The sequence below is a fragment of the Fringilla coelebs genome, assembly GCF_963513975.1.
Source record: "Fringilla coelebs genome assembly, chromosome: 7".
Lineage (NCBI taxonomy): Eukaryota > Metazoa > Chordata > Aves > Passeriformes > Fringillidae > Fringilla > Fringilla coelebs.
In genome coordinates, this window is record NC_140035.1 from 8,268,939 (window position 1) to 8,281,014 (window position 12,076).

At 39.5% G+C, this 12,076-nt stretch overlaps 1 protein-coding gene across 1 annotated transcript; it reads left to right on the forward strand.

Annotated features, from left to right (window-relative positions):
* Positions 1-430: 430 nt before the first annotated feature.
* On the forward strand, positions 431-9,705 carry DDX18 (DEAD-box helicase 18). Its single transcript, XM_084208920.1, has 14 exons — positions 431-592; positions 707-895; positions 1,868-2,002; positions 2,527-2,662; positions 2,973-3,073; positions 3,171-3,370; positions 3,458-3,572; positions 4,401-4,540; positions 4,738-4,899; positions 5,763-5,915; positions 6,575-6,688; positions 7,124-7,180; positions 8,192-8,369; positions 9,008-9,705. The coding sequence occupies exons 1-14, from the start codon at positions 475-477 to the stop codon at positions 9,148-9,150; spliced, it is 1,941 nt and encodes a 646-aa protein (XP_084065046.1). The 5' UTR covers positions 431-474; the 3' UTR covers positions 9,151-9,705.
* Positions 9,706-12,076: the final 2,371 nt, after the last annotated feature.

A 12,076-nucleotide genomic window follows, 5' to 3' on the forward strand; every position in this document is an offset into this window, starting at 1 on the left:
GGTGTTTAAGGAAAGCCTGGATATGGTGCTCAGTGCCACGGGGTGATTTTGGTCGTAGGTTGGACTCGATGATCTCCGAGTTCTTTTCCAACATGACTGATTCTTTAAATCTGTCTCTTTCTCCCATTGAACACATGTAACCATGGGTGGAGGCACCGCCACCGGGCAGCCGGGTGTTGTGAGGCTGGAGGGGGTCTGTGTGGGATACGGCGAGCCCCCTCCTCAGGGAAACCCGGGGCGTGTTCCGTGTCGGCGGCTGAGAGCGGGGCCGGGAATGGGGCGGGAATCGAGGCCGGAAGCAGGAGCGGCGATCGGTATCGCGATCTGAGCAGGGATCCGATCCGCTGCCTCCGCCGGGCCCCCAGAGGGCGCTGCCCGGTGCCCGTGAGGCCCCGCGGGCGGCGGTTCCGGCGCGTCCGGTCGCGGCCTCCCCACGTGTGCCGAGAGCGCGGGGGTCCCGCTGCCGCTGCCGCGATGTCGGTGCCGGCTGCTGCCAGCAACCTGCCCATGCGGCTGCTCCGCAGGAAGATCCACAAGCGCAACCTGAAGCTGCGGCAGCGCAACCTGAAGCTGCAGGCGGCCCAGGGGGCAGGTACGGGCGGGCGGCCCCGCGGTGCCTCTCCGGGCTGAGCGCCGGCGGAGCCGTGACTAACTTTGGGTTCTTTCCCCTCTCTGTCCTCCTTCTGTCTCTGTCTCCGCCGTGCAGTGCCCTCGCTGAGCGAGGCGGCTTCTCAGGAACCCCCGGAGGAGGAGGAGGTGGAGGAGGCGGCGGTGCCACAGGAGGGTGCAGAGGCCGAGGAGGGCGCGGAGCCTGCGGACGCAGCCGGACCCCGCAGCGGAGAAAAGAAGAAAAAAAAGAAGAAAAAGAGAAAAGCGGTGGCCAACGGAGGAGATGGTGCGTGGACTTAGCAAAGACAGCGTGTCTCCCAGGGCTGAGTTAGTCTGGGAGACTCCACAAGCGCCTCCTTAGGGTTCCCGCGGCGTCGGGGAAAGTTGAAATGCCATGTGCTGCTCAGGCGCTTTAAAGTCCCTGAGGTCTAAAGATTTACCCGTGTCATTCCAGCTGCGATATTTGTATCCTTAATTCATACTGGTACCCAAGTTATTTGTTCCGTAGGATTGTGCTTTGTAACACTGACTTATTTATTATTCAAATACATGCCCTGTGTTTCAGGGCTCTGGTAGTTAGGTGAGTGCTCTCTGTACTTGGCTGTGCAGCCAATACAGCTTTTTAGCAATATGTCCAGCCTTTGGCAACATTTATATATTATTAAACTGAAGTATACTGGAAAACTACCAAAAAACCCTCAAAAAGCACTACACAAATATTGCTATGTTTACATATGTTTTTATATGCATAGATTTATAGATACATATCCAGACATACATGAGAAATAGAAGGTTTCAGAATGTATTTGATTTTTGGGACATGCATCGTGGTTATGGCAGTAAAGAGGTGTTTTCATCTCTAAAGATTCAGGTACCCAAAATGCAACTTCTCACATATCGTCAGCACAAACGGTGTGGGAAATTTCGTGTCTGCATTGCAGACGGGAAAGAATTCTGTTACCAGTTTAAGGACAATTTATCTTGCTTCCACACAAGATGTCATATGATATATGTCAAGCTACGTTGTTTCACTGTGCAGAGTGGGCTGTGGGGAAGGAACTTGGGGAATTTTGTCTCTGTGCCTCAAAAAATTCCATAGAAACCATGACTCTCCTCCAGCCCCCTTCCACCCCAAAAATCCTGATCTTTGTATGTGGTTTACAGACTAAAGGAAATTCAGTCTGTGGAACAGCTTTTCAAGATAACCATGACCTTTGTATTTCTAACTGACTTGTTTTCTGTAAAAATAACACTCCAGATACAGAAACCAAAAAAGCAAAAACTGAAGAAGATGAATCTGCAGAGGCAGAAGATGGAGATAAGCAGGACTCTGGAGAGAAAGAAGTGGAAGAGGAGGAGGATGAAGTGCCCAGTTTGCCACTAGGTGTAACAGGTATCTTGTGTTCTCTTTTTCATGCATGGGCAAAATCCCAAGGTCTAACACTTTCCTTCCAGAGCAAGTTGCAGTTTTCAAGTGAGCTTTGTGAGTCAGGGGTTTGGATACATGATGTGACACTGGCAGCTGTACAGCTCTCACCCACCTGCTGGTTTTGGAAATTCACATTATATACACACCTCTTGGTCCTACAATTACTAGTGAAAGTGTTTTTTAAACCTATATACACATATCCTTATCTATAAAGAAAGAAGTCCATGAAAAGCAAGCTGGAGGTGTAGAACTAGTAAATCTGACAAGAAGCAGTGCATTCATCTTCATTTTTATTAACTCTGTGTAGTTTTCTTATTAACTCATTAATACAGAGTATTTTGCCAGTGTCTTTGGATTTTGTGGTAGATTGCAATAAGAAGAAGTCCTTTGATTTTTTTTGTATAGGTCAATTTGAACTGGTTAGTCACAGACAGCAGAGGAAATAGAAGAAATAAGTTTAAATATTTTTCATTTTGCCCCTCACTTAGGTGCTTTTGAAGACAATTCCTTTGCTTCCCTGTCTGGTTGTGTCAGTGAGAATACATTGAAAGGTATAAACGACATGGGCTTTACACACATGACTGAAATTCAACATAAAAGTATTAAGCCTCTTCTGGAAGGCAGGTAAGAAATAGGGCTTTTTAGTCACTCTAATGACCCCAGACGATTTGTAAATTTTGCTGGCAGGCTACATACATGAATCATAAAATCAAATCGTGCTATCATTAAGGTTGGAAAAGACCTCCATGGTCATTGAGGGGCCTTTCACTGGCTGATTGCTGTGACTGGCCTCTGCCAGCAAGCTCCTAGTACCAACTCCACTGCTCTTCTTCAAGACATGTTAGTTTTTTACATTGTTAGCATGGATCAGAGTGAGATTGCTTTTCTCTTGGTATGGTCAGCTAAATACTTCTTTTTCTATTGCTGCCTACAGGGATATTTTAGCAGCTGCAAAAACAGGCAGTGGAAAAACACTCGCATTTCTCATTCCTGCAGTAGAGCTCATCTACAAGCTGAAATTCATGCCTAGGAATGGTAAGACTCTTCATTTCACAGCTGAATTTTACTGCAAAGCAGCCATTTAGGGGGTTGGATGAGTTGTAAGTGACTCTCTGGTTGATGTATTTTTTAGGAACGGGTGTTATTATTCTTTCTCCTACCCGAGAGCTGGCTATGCAGACCTACGGAGTTCTTAAGGAACTTATGAATCATCACGTTCATACCTATGGTCTGATAATGGGGGGCAGCAACAGATCAGCAGAAGCACAGAAGCTTGGAAATGGAATCAACATCATTGTAGCTACACCAGGGAGACTGCTGGATCATATGCAGGTAGATACAATATTGATGTCTAATCTGGTTGTTAAAACATAATAAAACTCCTTTCCCTGTCTGACTGTGAATTTGTTAATCTTCTAGAACACTCCAGGTTTCATGTACAAGAACTTGCAGTGTTTGGTAATTGATGAGGCAGATCGAATCTTGGAGGTTGGATTTGAAGAAGAAATGAAACAGATCATAAAACTTTTACCAAGTAAGAAAAAAAAATCTCTCTTTCCTGGAAATCACTTGACTAACATTATGTCTTCTTTCTGAGTCTATTATTATAGGAGAAATTATTAATTTTTATAGTTCTGTAAATGAACTTCATAGTGGTTTTCTTACTCTATCCTTTTTTTCTGCTAGCCAGTATATATTACTTATTCAGCATCATTTATCTGAAGAATAGAGTTTTCAAATGCTCTTCAGAGATATAATTCTGTTCATATAAAATCCTTTTAGTTTAATGTTTCCATTTTCTCATTCATCTTCCTCTGCCTGTTTATTTCCTGCAATTCATTATTTCCTAATAAGGTTTAAATTCAAGGAAAAAGAGCTTCTGACTTGCAGTTCCATCTTTTTTGATAGCTCCAAGACCAGTATCTTGAAGAAGTTTAAGTATTTACCTTAAATTTTTCTTTTCCTAATTTTTCATGTAGCTATTCCTTGTAATTGATATATTAAACACAATTTGAATTGTTTTTTTTAAAACAAAAATATTGTAGCATTCCTGGAAATTATTTTAGAAGATTAATCTTGGTTTTGTTTTGTGTCTGAATTGAATTGCAAATGATTACTAACATTTTTACAGAGAAAGAACACTGTGTTTTGATAGCAGTTAGGATTTTGGGGGTGGGGACTGCTGAAATAAGCATGGTGTACACCCCATAATACAACTACACCTCTTTCTTTGTCAGTAGCAGTATGTTTGATTTAGAATTTAATTGGAAAGTTTGCACAGGGAAGTTTGCAGTTAGATTTTATGGAATCACTATTTGAATTCTTCTTTAAAATATGAAGCTGCCTTTCAAATATTTTCCAGAGCGCAGACAGACGATGCTTTTCTCTGCCACACAAACCAGAAAGGTGGAAGATCTGGCCAAGATCTCTCTGAAAAAAGAGCCACTGTATGTTGGGGTTGATGATAACAAGGAGACAGCAACTGTAGATGGTCTGGAACAGGTAATACAAACATTAGTGGGAGGGTTGAGATCTCTGAACACACGAGCCTTGTGCTTTTTTTACCTGGGATGCTTCAGATGTATAACTGTTTGGTGAGGTTTTTTTCACAAAGTAGCCTTTCACTGATGTAGTTGTGTTCCTAAAACACAAGTTTGCTCCCTACTACTTTTATTTAACAACATTTAAAATTTTTGCAGGGTTACGTGGTCTGTCCATCTGAAAAAAGATTCCTTTTGCTCTTCACATTCCTCAAGAAGAACCGGAAGAAGAAACTGATGGTATTTTTTTCTTCATGTATGTCAGTGAAGTACCACTATGAATTACTCAACTACATTGATCTGCCTGTTTTGGCCATTCATGTAAGTATCTTATTCATCTATTTATTTTGGATTATTCTGGTAACATCTGTAAGCTTTACATTTTTGCCTGGTTTGTTTCAGACAGCCTGCTCATAAAACTGATGATGGTCTTGATGGGTCTATAGAGGAAGGAGATAAAGCAAAGATTATATAATAACACTTCAATAATCAAACTTGCTATTTTTTTAAACAGTGCTGAACACTGATAATAATTTATGCACTCTGTGTAGCAACATTTCTGTTTTCTTCCAAGAACTTACCTTTCACAAATACTAAAATTGAATATATGGAGTGAATTTCTTGTCAGAGAAAAAGAGTCTGATGCCTGACGTGTTTGATGCTTTTCCTAAGACCTGGTGGTGTTTGGATTTAGTATGCCAATTCTTCCCATTTGAATGAGCACAGTAAATTTTTTCAAAACCACAAAATGCACGGTTTAGAAGAAAGAGTTGACTGAAAGTCTATGAAACAGTTGCAACTAATCTCAAATGTCCTTTTTTGTTTTGTTTTAGGGGGAAATGTCTTGCTATTCTTTGATAGAATTGTGACAAGTATTGGTTTTGTTTAGTTGTTTGCTTTTATAACCTGTAATCTGTCTAACATATTGCCAGTCTTGCAAATGTCCTTTTTCTGGACTTGAAACATTCAGCATGTTGTGCTGAATGTTTATGCAGTTTTTAAAATTTTGGGAGATACATTGTAATCTCTGAGGGATGCCACTTCTTGTAACCCTGTGTGGTTTATCTTTGTGTCTTCACTTCAGAATGGTCCTGCTTGGTCTGTACAAAACCATGATTTGGAAAGATGCCTCAAATTACTTTTTTAGTTGATATTTCATCCCTAGTGTGTTTGTTTCCTTTCAGGGCAAGCAGAAGCAGACCAAACGTACTACAACATTTTTCCAGTTCTGTAACGCAGAGTCTGGGATACTGCTGTGCACTGATGTGGCTGCCAGAGGATTGGACATTCCTGAGGTTGACTGGATTGTCCAGTATGACCCTCCAGACGATCCAAAGGTAAGTTAAGGAAATAGACAAGTGTCACAGCAAGAAATCAAATTCTGACTACAAACTTAGTTGCAGAGAAGGGCTGAAACTGCTGCTTGACAGAGGGCAGGATGCAGCCATGGTCATATCCTACTGCTGGTTTCTTTCACTGGCCTTCACCAGCTCCTAGGAAATGCTGCTCCTAGCCAAGACCTTGGTTGCCTTCTTAAGAATTACATTTTAAGATATTGTTTGTGCTGTGAAATTAAAATCTAATCAGCTAAACAGCCAAACACTTCTCAAGAGGAGGATGAGTTTATGTATGCATCCCTGAGCTTTTCCAGTTGAAATTTGCTTTTTGTTTTAAGATAGTATTCTTACTTGAATAAAAGTCTACTGTAAACAAAGGAAATTTAAAAGTCTCTAAAATCAAGGTTTAATTTTCAGTTACTATGGACTAGATTTTTTCCCTTCAGTAAAAGATAAAATGCTTTCATCAGGGGCTCTGTCTCAGCCTAATATTGCTTTGCACCTTCAGCATTTGTTTTCCCTTATCCATGTGTCAGTGCCAAGAAGAAGTCTTACCAAATAGTGAATGATGAATTACATTATATTGAGGTCAACTCTTGTGTATTTTTTGTTGATGATTGAGACTGCCTGACCTAGTTGTCTGTTATTCTTTCCCAAAGGAATATATCCATCGTGTTGGTAGGACTGCCAGAGGAATAAACGGTAGAGGACATGCTCTGCTCATCTTACGACCAGAAGAACTGGGCTTCCTTCGTTACCTGAAACAAGCCAGGGTAAACTTCTGTCCAGTTTGTAAAGGCAAAACTTGATGCTTTGCTTTGGTTTGGTTTGGTTTTTCAGCGATCAGTTTCATTGTGTTTAATTCCAAAAGAACAGTCTTCTTTTAAAGGTAATCATTTTAACAGAACTGCACAGAGCTGCTTGGTTGCTTTCCTTTTGGACTTGTTTTGTGACTTTAATTAAAGTGATTTAACTTCTAAAGCAAAAGTGGTAAAAAATGGTGTCATACTGAGTGTCTCTATTACTCTGGCTTAAAGGAAGTGATAATACTGTCATATTGATGTAAAGGCACTTTACAGATACAGCTATGGTATTAAAAAAAATCCGTTATCTAGCAGATTGTTTTCTATTTGTCCTTGGTCTTAAACACATTCACTATATTTTCACAGTGAAAATAATGTTGATACTTCATTTCTTCTGTTTTTAAGGTACCACTAAGTGAATTTGAATTTTCTTGGTCAAAAATCTCAGACATCCAGTCTCAGGTATGACATGTTTTTACACTTCAACTACTTTGAATATCTTTGTTATAATTTGCATGGAGAATGTTGCAGTCTATAATGACTGCAAATCAAAAATGCGTGTGCTTCTTTAGGAATGTTAGTATATAAGCCCATATACATTTTTAATTATCTGGTGTTAATAAAGGCCAACATCAGCTAAAATTCTTTTGTGCTCCTGTGCTACAAAAATAGCCAAGGAACACAGAGTTGAGGGGAATAGCATAGATAATTCTGAAGATGTGAGTTTCTGTTGACTACTTCTGTGAATCATTCTTTTGATAAGAGTTCTGTAAAATTTCTTTACAGTAACTTGAATTTAAAGTAGCAAGTACAGGAAGCAGTGAAGACAGTCCTCACAGAGAGAGATTTCTAATTAAGCATAATCAGGAAGAAGTGGTGCCTATTATTTCTTCTTTTTAGAATGCTGAGTTAATGTACTTTAAACATCAAATGAAACACTGGGATCTAGTGAGTGAGTGATTGGGAACTTGACCCACATCAAATAAAATGATAGTTTACCCTGGTGTATCTTCATTTTTGGTTTAGAATTAATATTGCTGATTTCACAATGCATTGGCACCATGGTAGACCAGACTGTGCACAGAATTGCATGGCATCACACAGTTCAGATGTCAGGCTGGCAGTTCTCATACACATGGTTTCGTGGTGTGGCTGCAGGTGTATTGTCCTTGATTAACTTGTTTGGGACAACCCAGTGTAATATTTCTGTAAATTTTCGTATTGCTGAGGCTTTGTTTGTACTGTAAGACAGCTTCAGGATTTTTTGTCTCTCTACTTGCTTATAAAAGCAATTTTACACCTGAATGTGCACTTTGATGTCACAGAACAGTTTTGCTGAAGTGAGGAGTGAATGTCATTGGCACTCATACAATAAAAAAAAGTCTGAATATAATGTATAATGTTGAATATAATGTTAACTTTTAACAGCTATAATTGTTTATGTCTCTTACGGTTTTATTTTTCCCTCACCAGCTGGAAAAACTGATAGAGAAGAACTACTTCCTTCACAAGTCAGCCCAGGAGGCTTACAAAGCTTACATCAGAGCTTATGACTCCCATTCTCTGAAGCAGATCTATGATGTCAATAATTTGGACCTTCCCAAAGTCTGCCTTTCGTTTGGTTTTAAAGTTCCTCCGTTTGTTGACCTCAGTATCCTTTTACTGCAGTGTTTCAAAGCTGAAGTTCTGCATTATAAATGTTCGGTGCAACTTGCTGAATTCTTGTGGTACCTAAAGTTCTGCTGTTTTGTTGTTGGGGTTGGAGTTTTTCTGCGAATTACCATAAAAATGCATCATGCTCCAACAGTACTTTATCAAAGAAAATGTAAATATTAACTGCAGAAATGCCTACAAACATCTCTTTTAGCACGTGTCCATGCTGTACAGGCCTCAGTTGCTGTTGGGCAGATTCTGAAATGCATCCATGTTCTCCTCCATGCAAAATTATTTTCATTGAATTGTACTTGCTTAAGTTTCACAGTCATGAAATATTAGCATAGAGGGGCAAGAGCAGGAACTAGAAGACTATCTAAATTACTGTCAAAGCTGTCAGTGGATGGAATTTGAAGCAGTAGTGCCTTGGGAGGAGTATTTAGAGTATTAGTATTTAGGAGTATTTAGTTTAATGGAAGGAGTATTTAGAACCACAGGCACAAAGTTCTGGATTTCTCTGTAATTAGGCAGCTCAACTTTTTCTCTGTTTTTTCTCACATCAATAACCCTTAGTAAACCCAAAATGCAGTATTTCAAATTACTCCTTTTAAAATTCTTTAACCAATGAAATTTCAGATGTGAACAGCAACCGTGGCAGAAGACTACAGAAGAGAGGTGGAGGTGGGGGATTTGGCTACCAGAAATCAAAGAGCGTCCACAAAGCAAAAATCTTCAAACACATCAGCAAGAAATCTGACAATCGGCAATTTTCTCGTTAATTCTGGCCATTGAAATGCCTTGGAGTAGCCTACTTTGATCAAAACCATCTGGCAGTTACTTCTAATTTAAACAGCTCCTTTCCCATTTTTAGGTCTCTTTAAGGATTTTTTTCTTTTCTGGGAACGTCTTTTATTTTTCACTTCAGGAAGACTCTTCAGAGCTGTGGCTAAAGGAGAATATGGCCAGGGAATTTTGCCATACTGGTTGGAAGGAAGAAGATTATTTTAATTACCTGAAGTCAATACTACAGAGATTTTTTTAAAGAAAGAGAGAATACCTTTAGGTTTTATAGAAGAATTTGCTTTACATTTACCCTTCTTTGTATGCATACCTCTGGAAATTGTTAGAGTGGACAACAAAAGAACATGGTAAGATAAAAAGGTTTTGCTCACATGAATCATTGCAAGGGATTTTAATGCTACAGAACTCTGCTTTGGCCATCAAATATGCTGAAGAATATAAGAAGATTCCTTTAGAACTGAACCATGGATGAATAATTAAGGCTGTATAAGCTTGTGAATAATTTCAGACATGGTATCTGTATAACAAGTACAGTGTCCAAAATAAAACAAATATCTTACATCTGTTCTGGTACATGATTAATACTGGTTTAATGTGATATAATGGTAACACTATACTGAAAAACTTGGTTTTCCTTCATGTTTAAATCTGAATTTATTAATCTGGGGACACCTAGTGTACTCTGCAAAGAATTAAGGAAAGCAGATTACATAAATTAAAGCACTCAAACCAGGTATTTTTTAAAGATGCTTCATAACCTTGACGCAGTGAGAAGTTCTGCAGTTGTATCTTAAAATTACAAAAGTGAATTGCTTTCAAGTCCTAGTATATCAGATCAGCAATGAGCAAAGTCAAAGATACTGCCACAGGACTGGGGGGATGGAGACTCAATAAGTGAAAAAGTGAAATGGCTTATAAATATACTAGAAGGGGATTTTGAAGGAGGAATATAAAAAACTGAAATGGAAGAGGGTGGAATACACATTGCAGACAGGAAAAAGTGTGGAAGGTTCAGTAGAAGAATATGTAAGTTGGGTAAAAGAGTAATTGTTTTACACATATTACTTCCATCTCTCTGCCATTGTAGCAGTAGGCAACTGCTCTTACAGGCTACAGTGGTCATGGTAAGTGTTTAAAAAGTGTTCATGCGTCAAGGAAGGACTAAAGTGTCACAAAAATCGAGAAATGTGGGCCATCTGTGATTACTGTAAAACAGCTTGTAATGACATTTAGAATGTAACCCAGGAACAGTTACAAATACAAAAGCATAAGTAGTTATTCCAATATAAAGTGGACTGTTATTTTTTAGGGCTTCAGACGTAGCATGTCATATTTAAATTTGATACATGCATTGAAGTATTTTTTTTAAAATCAGCAGACTTTCTTTTCATCCTTGGGGAAAGTGGATGGGGAGAAATATTGGGACCATTCTGTTTCTAGTGCTTCCACCATTCAGAGCATTGTCTGGTTTTCCTTCTTTTGAAATGACTGACTTTAGACCCTAGTGGCCTTTTAAGATTTTAAATGTCTTGTGCTTCTAAGCTTGCAATGAAATAGCAAAATCTTCTCTGAAGTGCAAGCAGTGCTAATTATGATGCCTGTCTCATTGAGTTCTAATCTTTGATTCTGGGTTTTCTTACAAATTTATAAATAATAGATGTCAAAGCAATTTTCATGTCTTTATTAATAGCACATCTTAGGAGTTCTCTCTGAGATCTACATCATCATATAGTTTAAGACTTCTGTTTATACCTGCCAGCTGTGCAGTTACTGTATGGGAATTATCTTTCATTAAAGCAAAAGAAATGCTGGGGCACTCATTAGATGAACTGCAAAATTAATTACTGGGAAAGAGATGTAAGCAAAGCTGCAGTAAACCACTGTGAAGATCAGTGTGTTTATGTGGGTGCAAGCAGTGGCTGCAGTAGTGGGGAGTATTGGTTTGGAACAGGAAAAACTTGGGATATGGTGTCAGCGATCACCTGTCTGACCACGTGTTCATGGCCAGAACTGGTTGGGCTTAAAAGTGCATCAAAATTCCTACCACTTCTGAAGTCTGATACATGGAAAACTGACAGAGAGCCTGCACAACTCCTCCCTGTGATACTTGGGTTGTATTTTCCTAATTTTCTAATACAAAGAAATCTTTGAAACAAACTTCCGTAGGAGATGGAAGGACTGGATGTTACTGCTCTTGAGTAATAGTAGCTTACACTGAAGGAGAAAAAAGTTAACACTCTTACTTGAACATAGAGGTGTAATGGCTCCACAGTGCCTGTAGTAGCTACAAAGTCAACTCTAATTTTCTGATTAAGCAGAACAGAAATTCATGAGCTGAGACTAAGTGGGAATCAAAAGCTTCCTGTCTTGTGCAGATGCAATTACCTTTTGCTTTGCTTATGAAATTGTAAATGACAATTTCTGACAAAATATCTGTGTATTGGGCAGCATCTATTCCACCATGGTATTGCAAGAAGTGCAAAAGATTGTCAAACTGGAATTCTGAGGTTTCCTTTGCAGCTTCCCCTGCTATCAATCTTGGGAGCAGTTAATAGACCTCAGCCATCAGGCTCTCAAGGTTTGTCTCAGAGCAGTGACCAATCGCTTGGGGACTAATATCGTGTGCCTTGAGAAATTGCTTTCTTCCTCTGAGAACCTTGACAAAGAAATTGGGCTCTTTAAACCACTTAAGGAGGTGATCAAAACTGTCCTGCTTGGACTGGAAGATGTTTTTGACAGTTCCTGGAACAGGCCCATAAAGGAGCACTCTGCCCCCAAGTTACTGCTCATAATTGTGAAAAATCTTGTCATGGTCCAAGTTTCCTGTGCCATAAAGCTGCAGAGTTACAGACAAGCACAACACTGGTCAGAAGGTATTGCCATCAAATTTTTCAGGATGAGTGT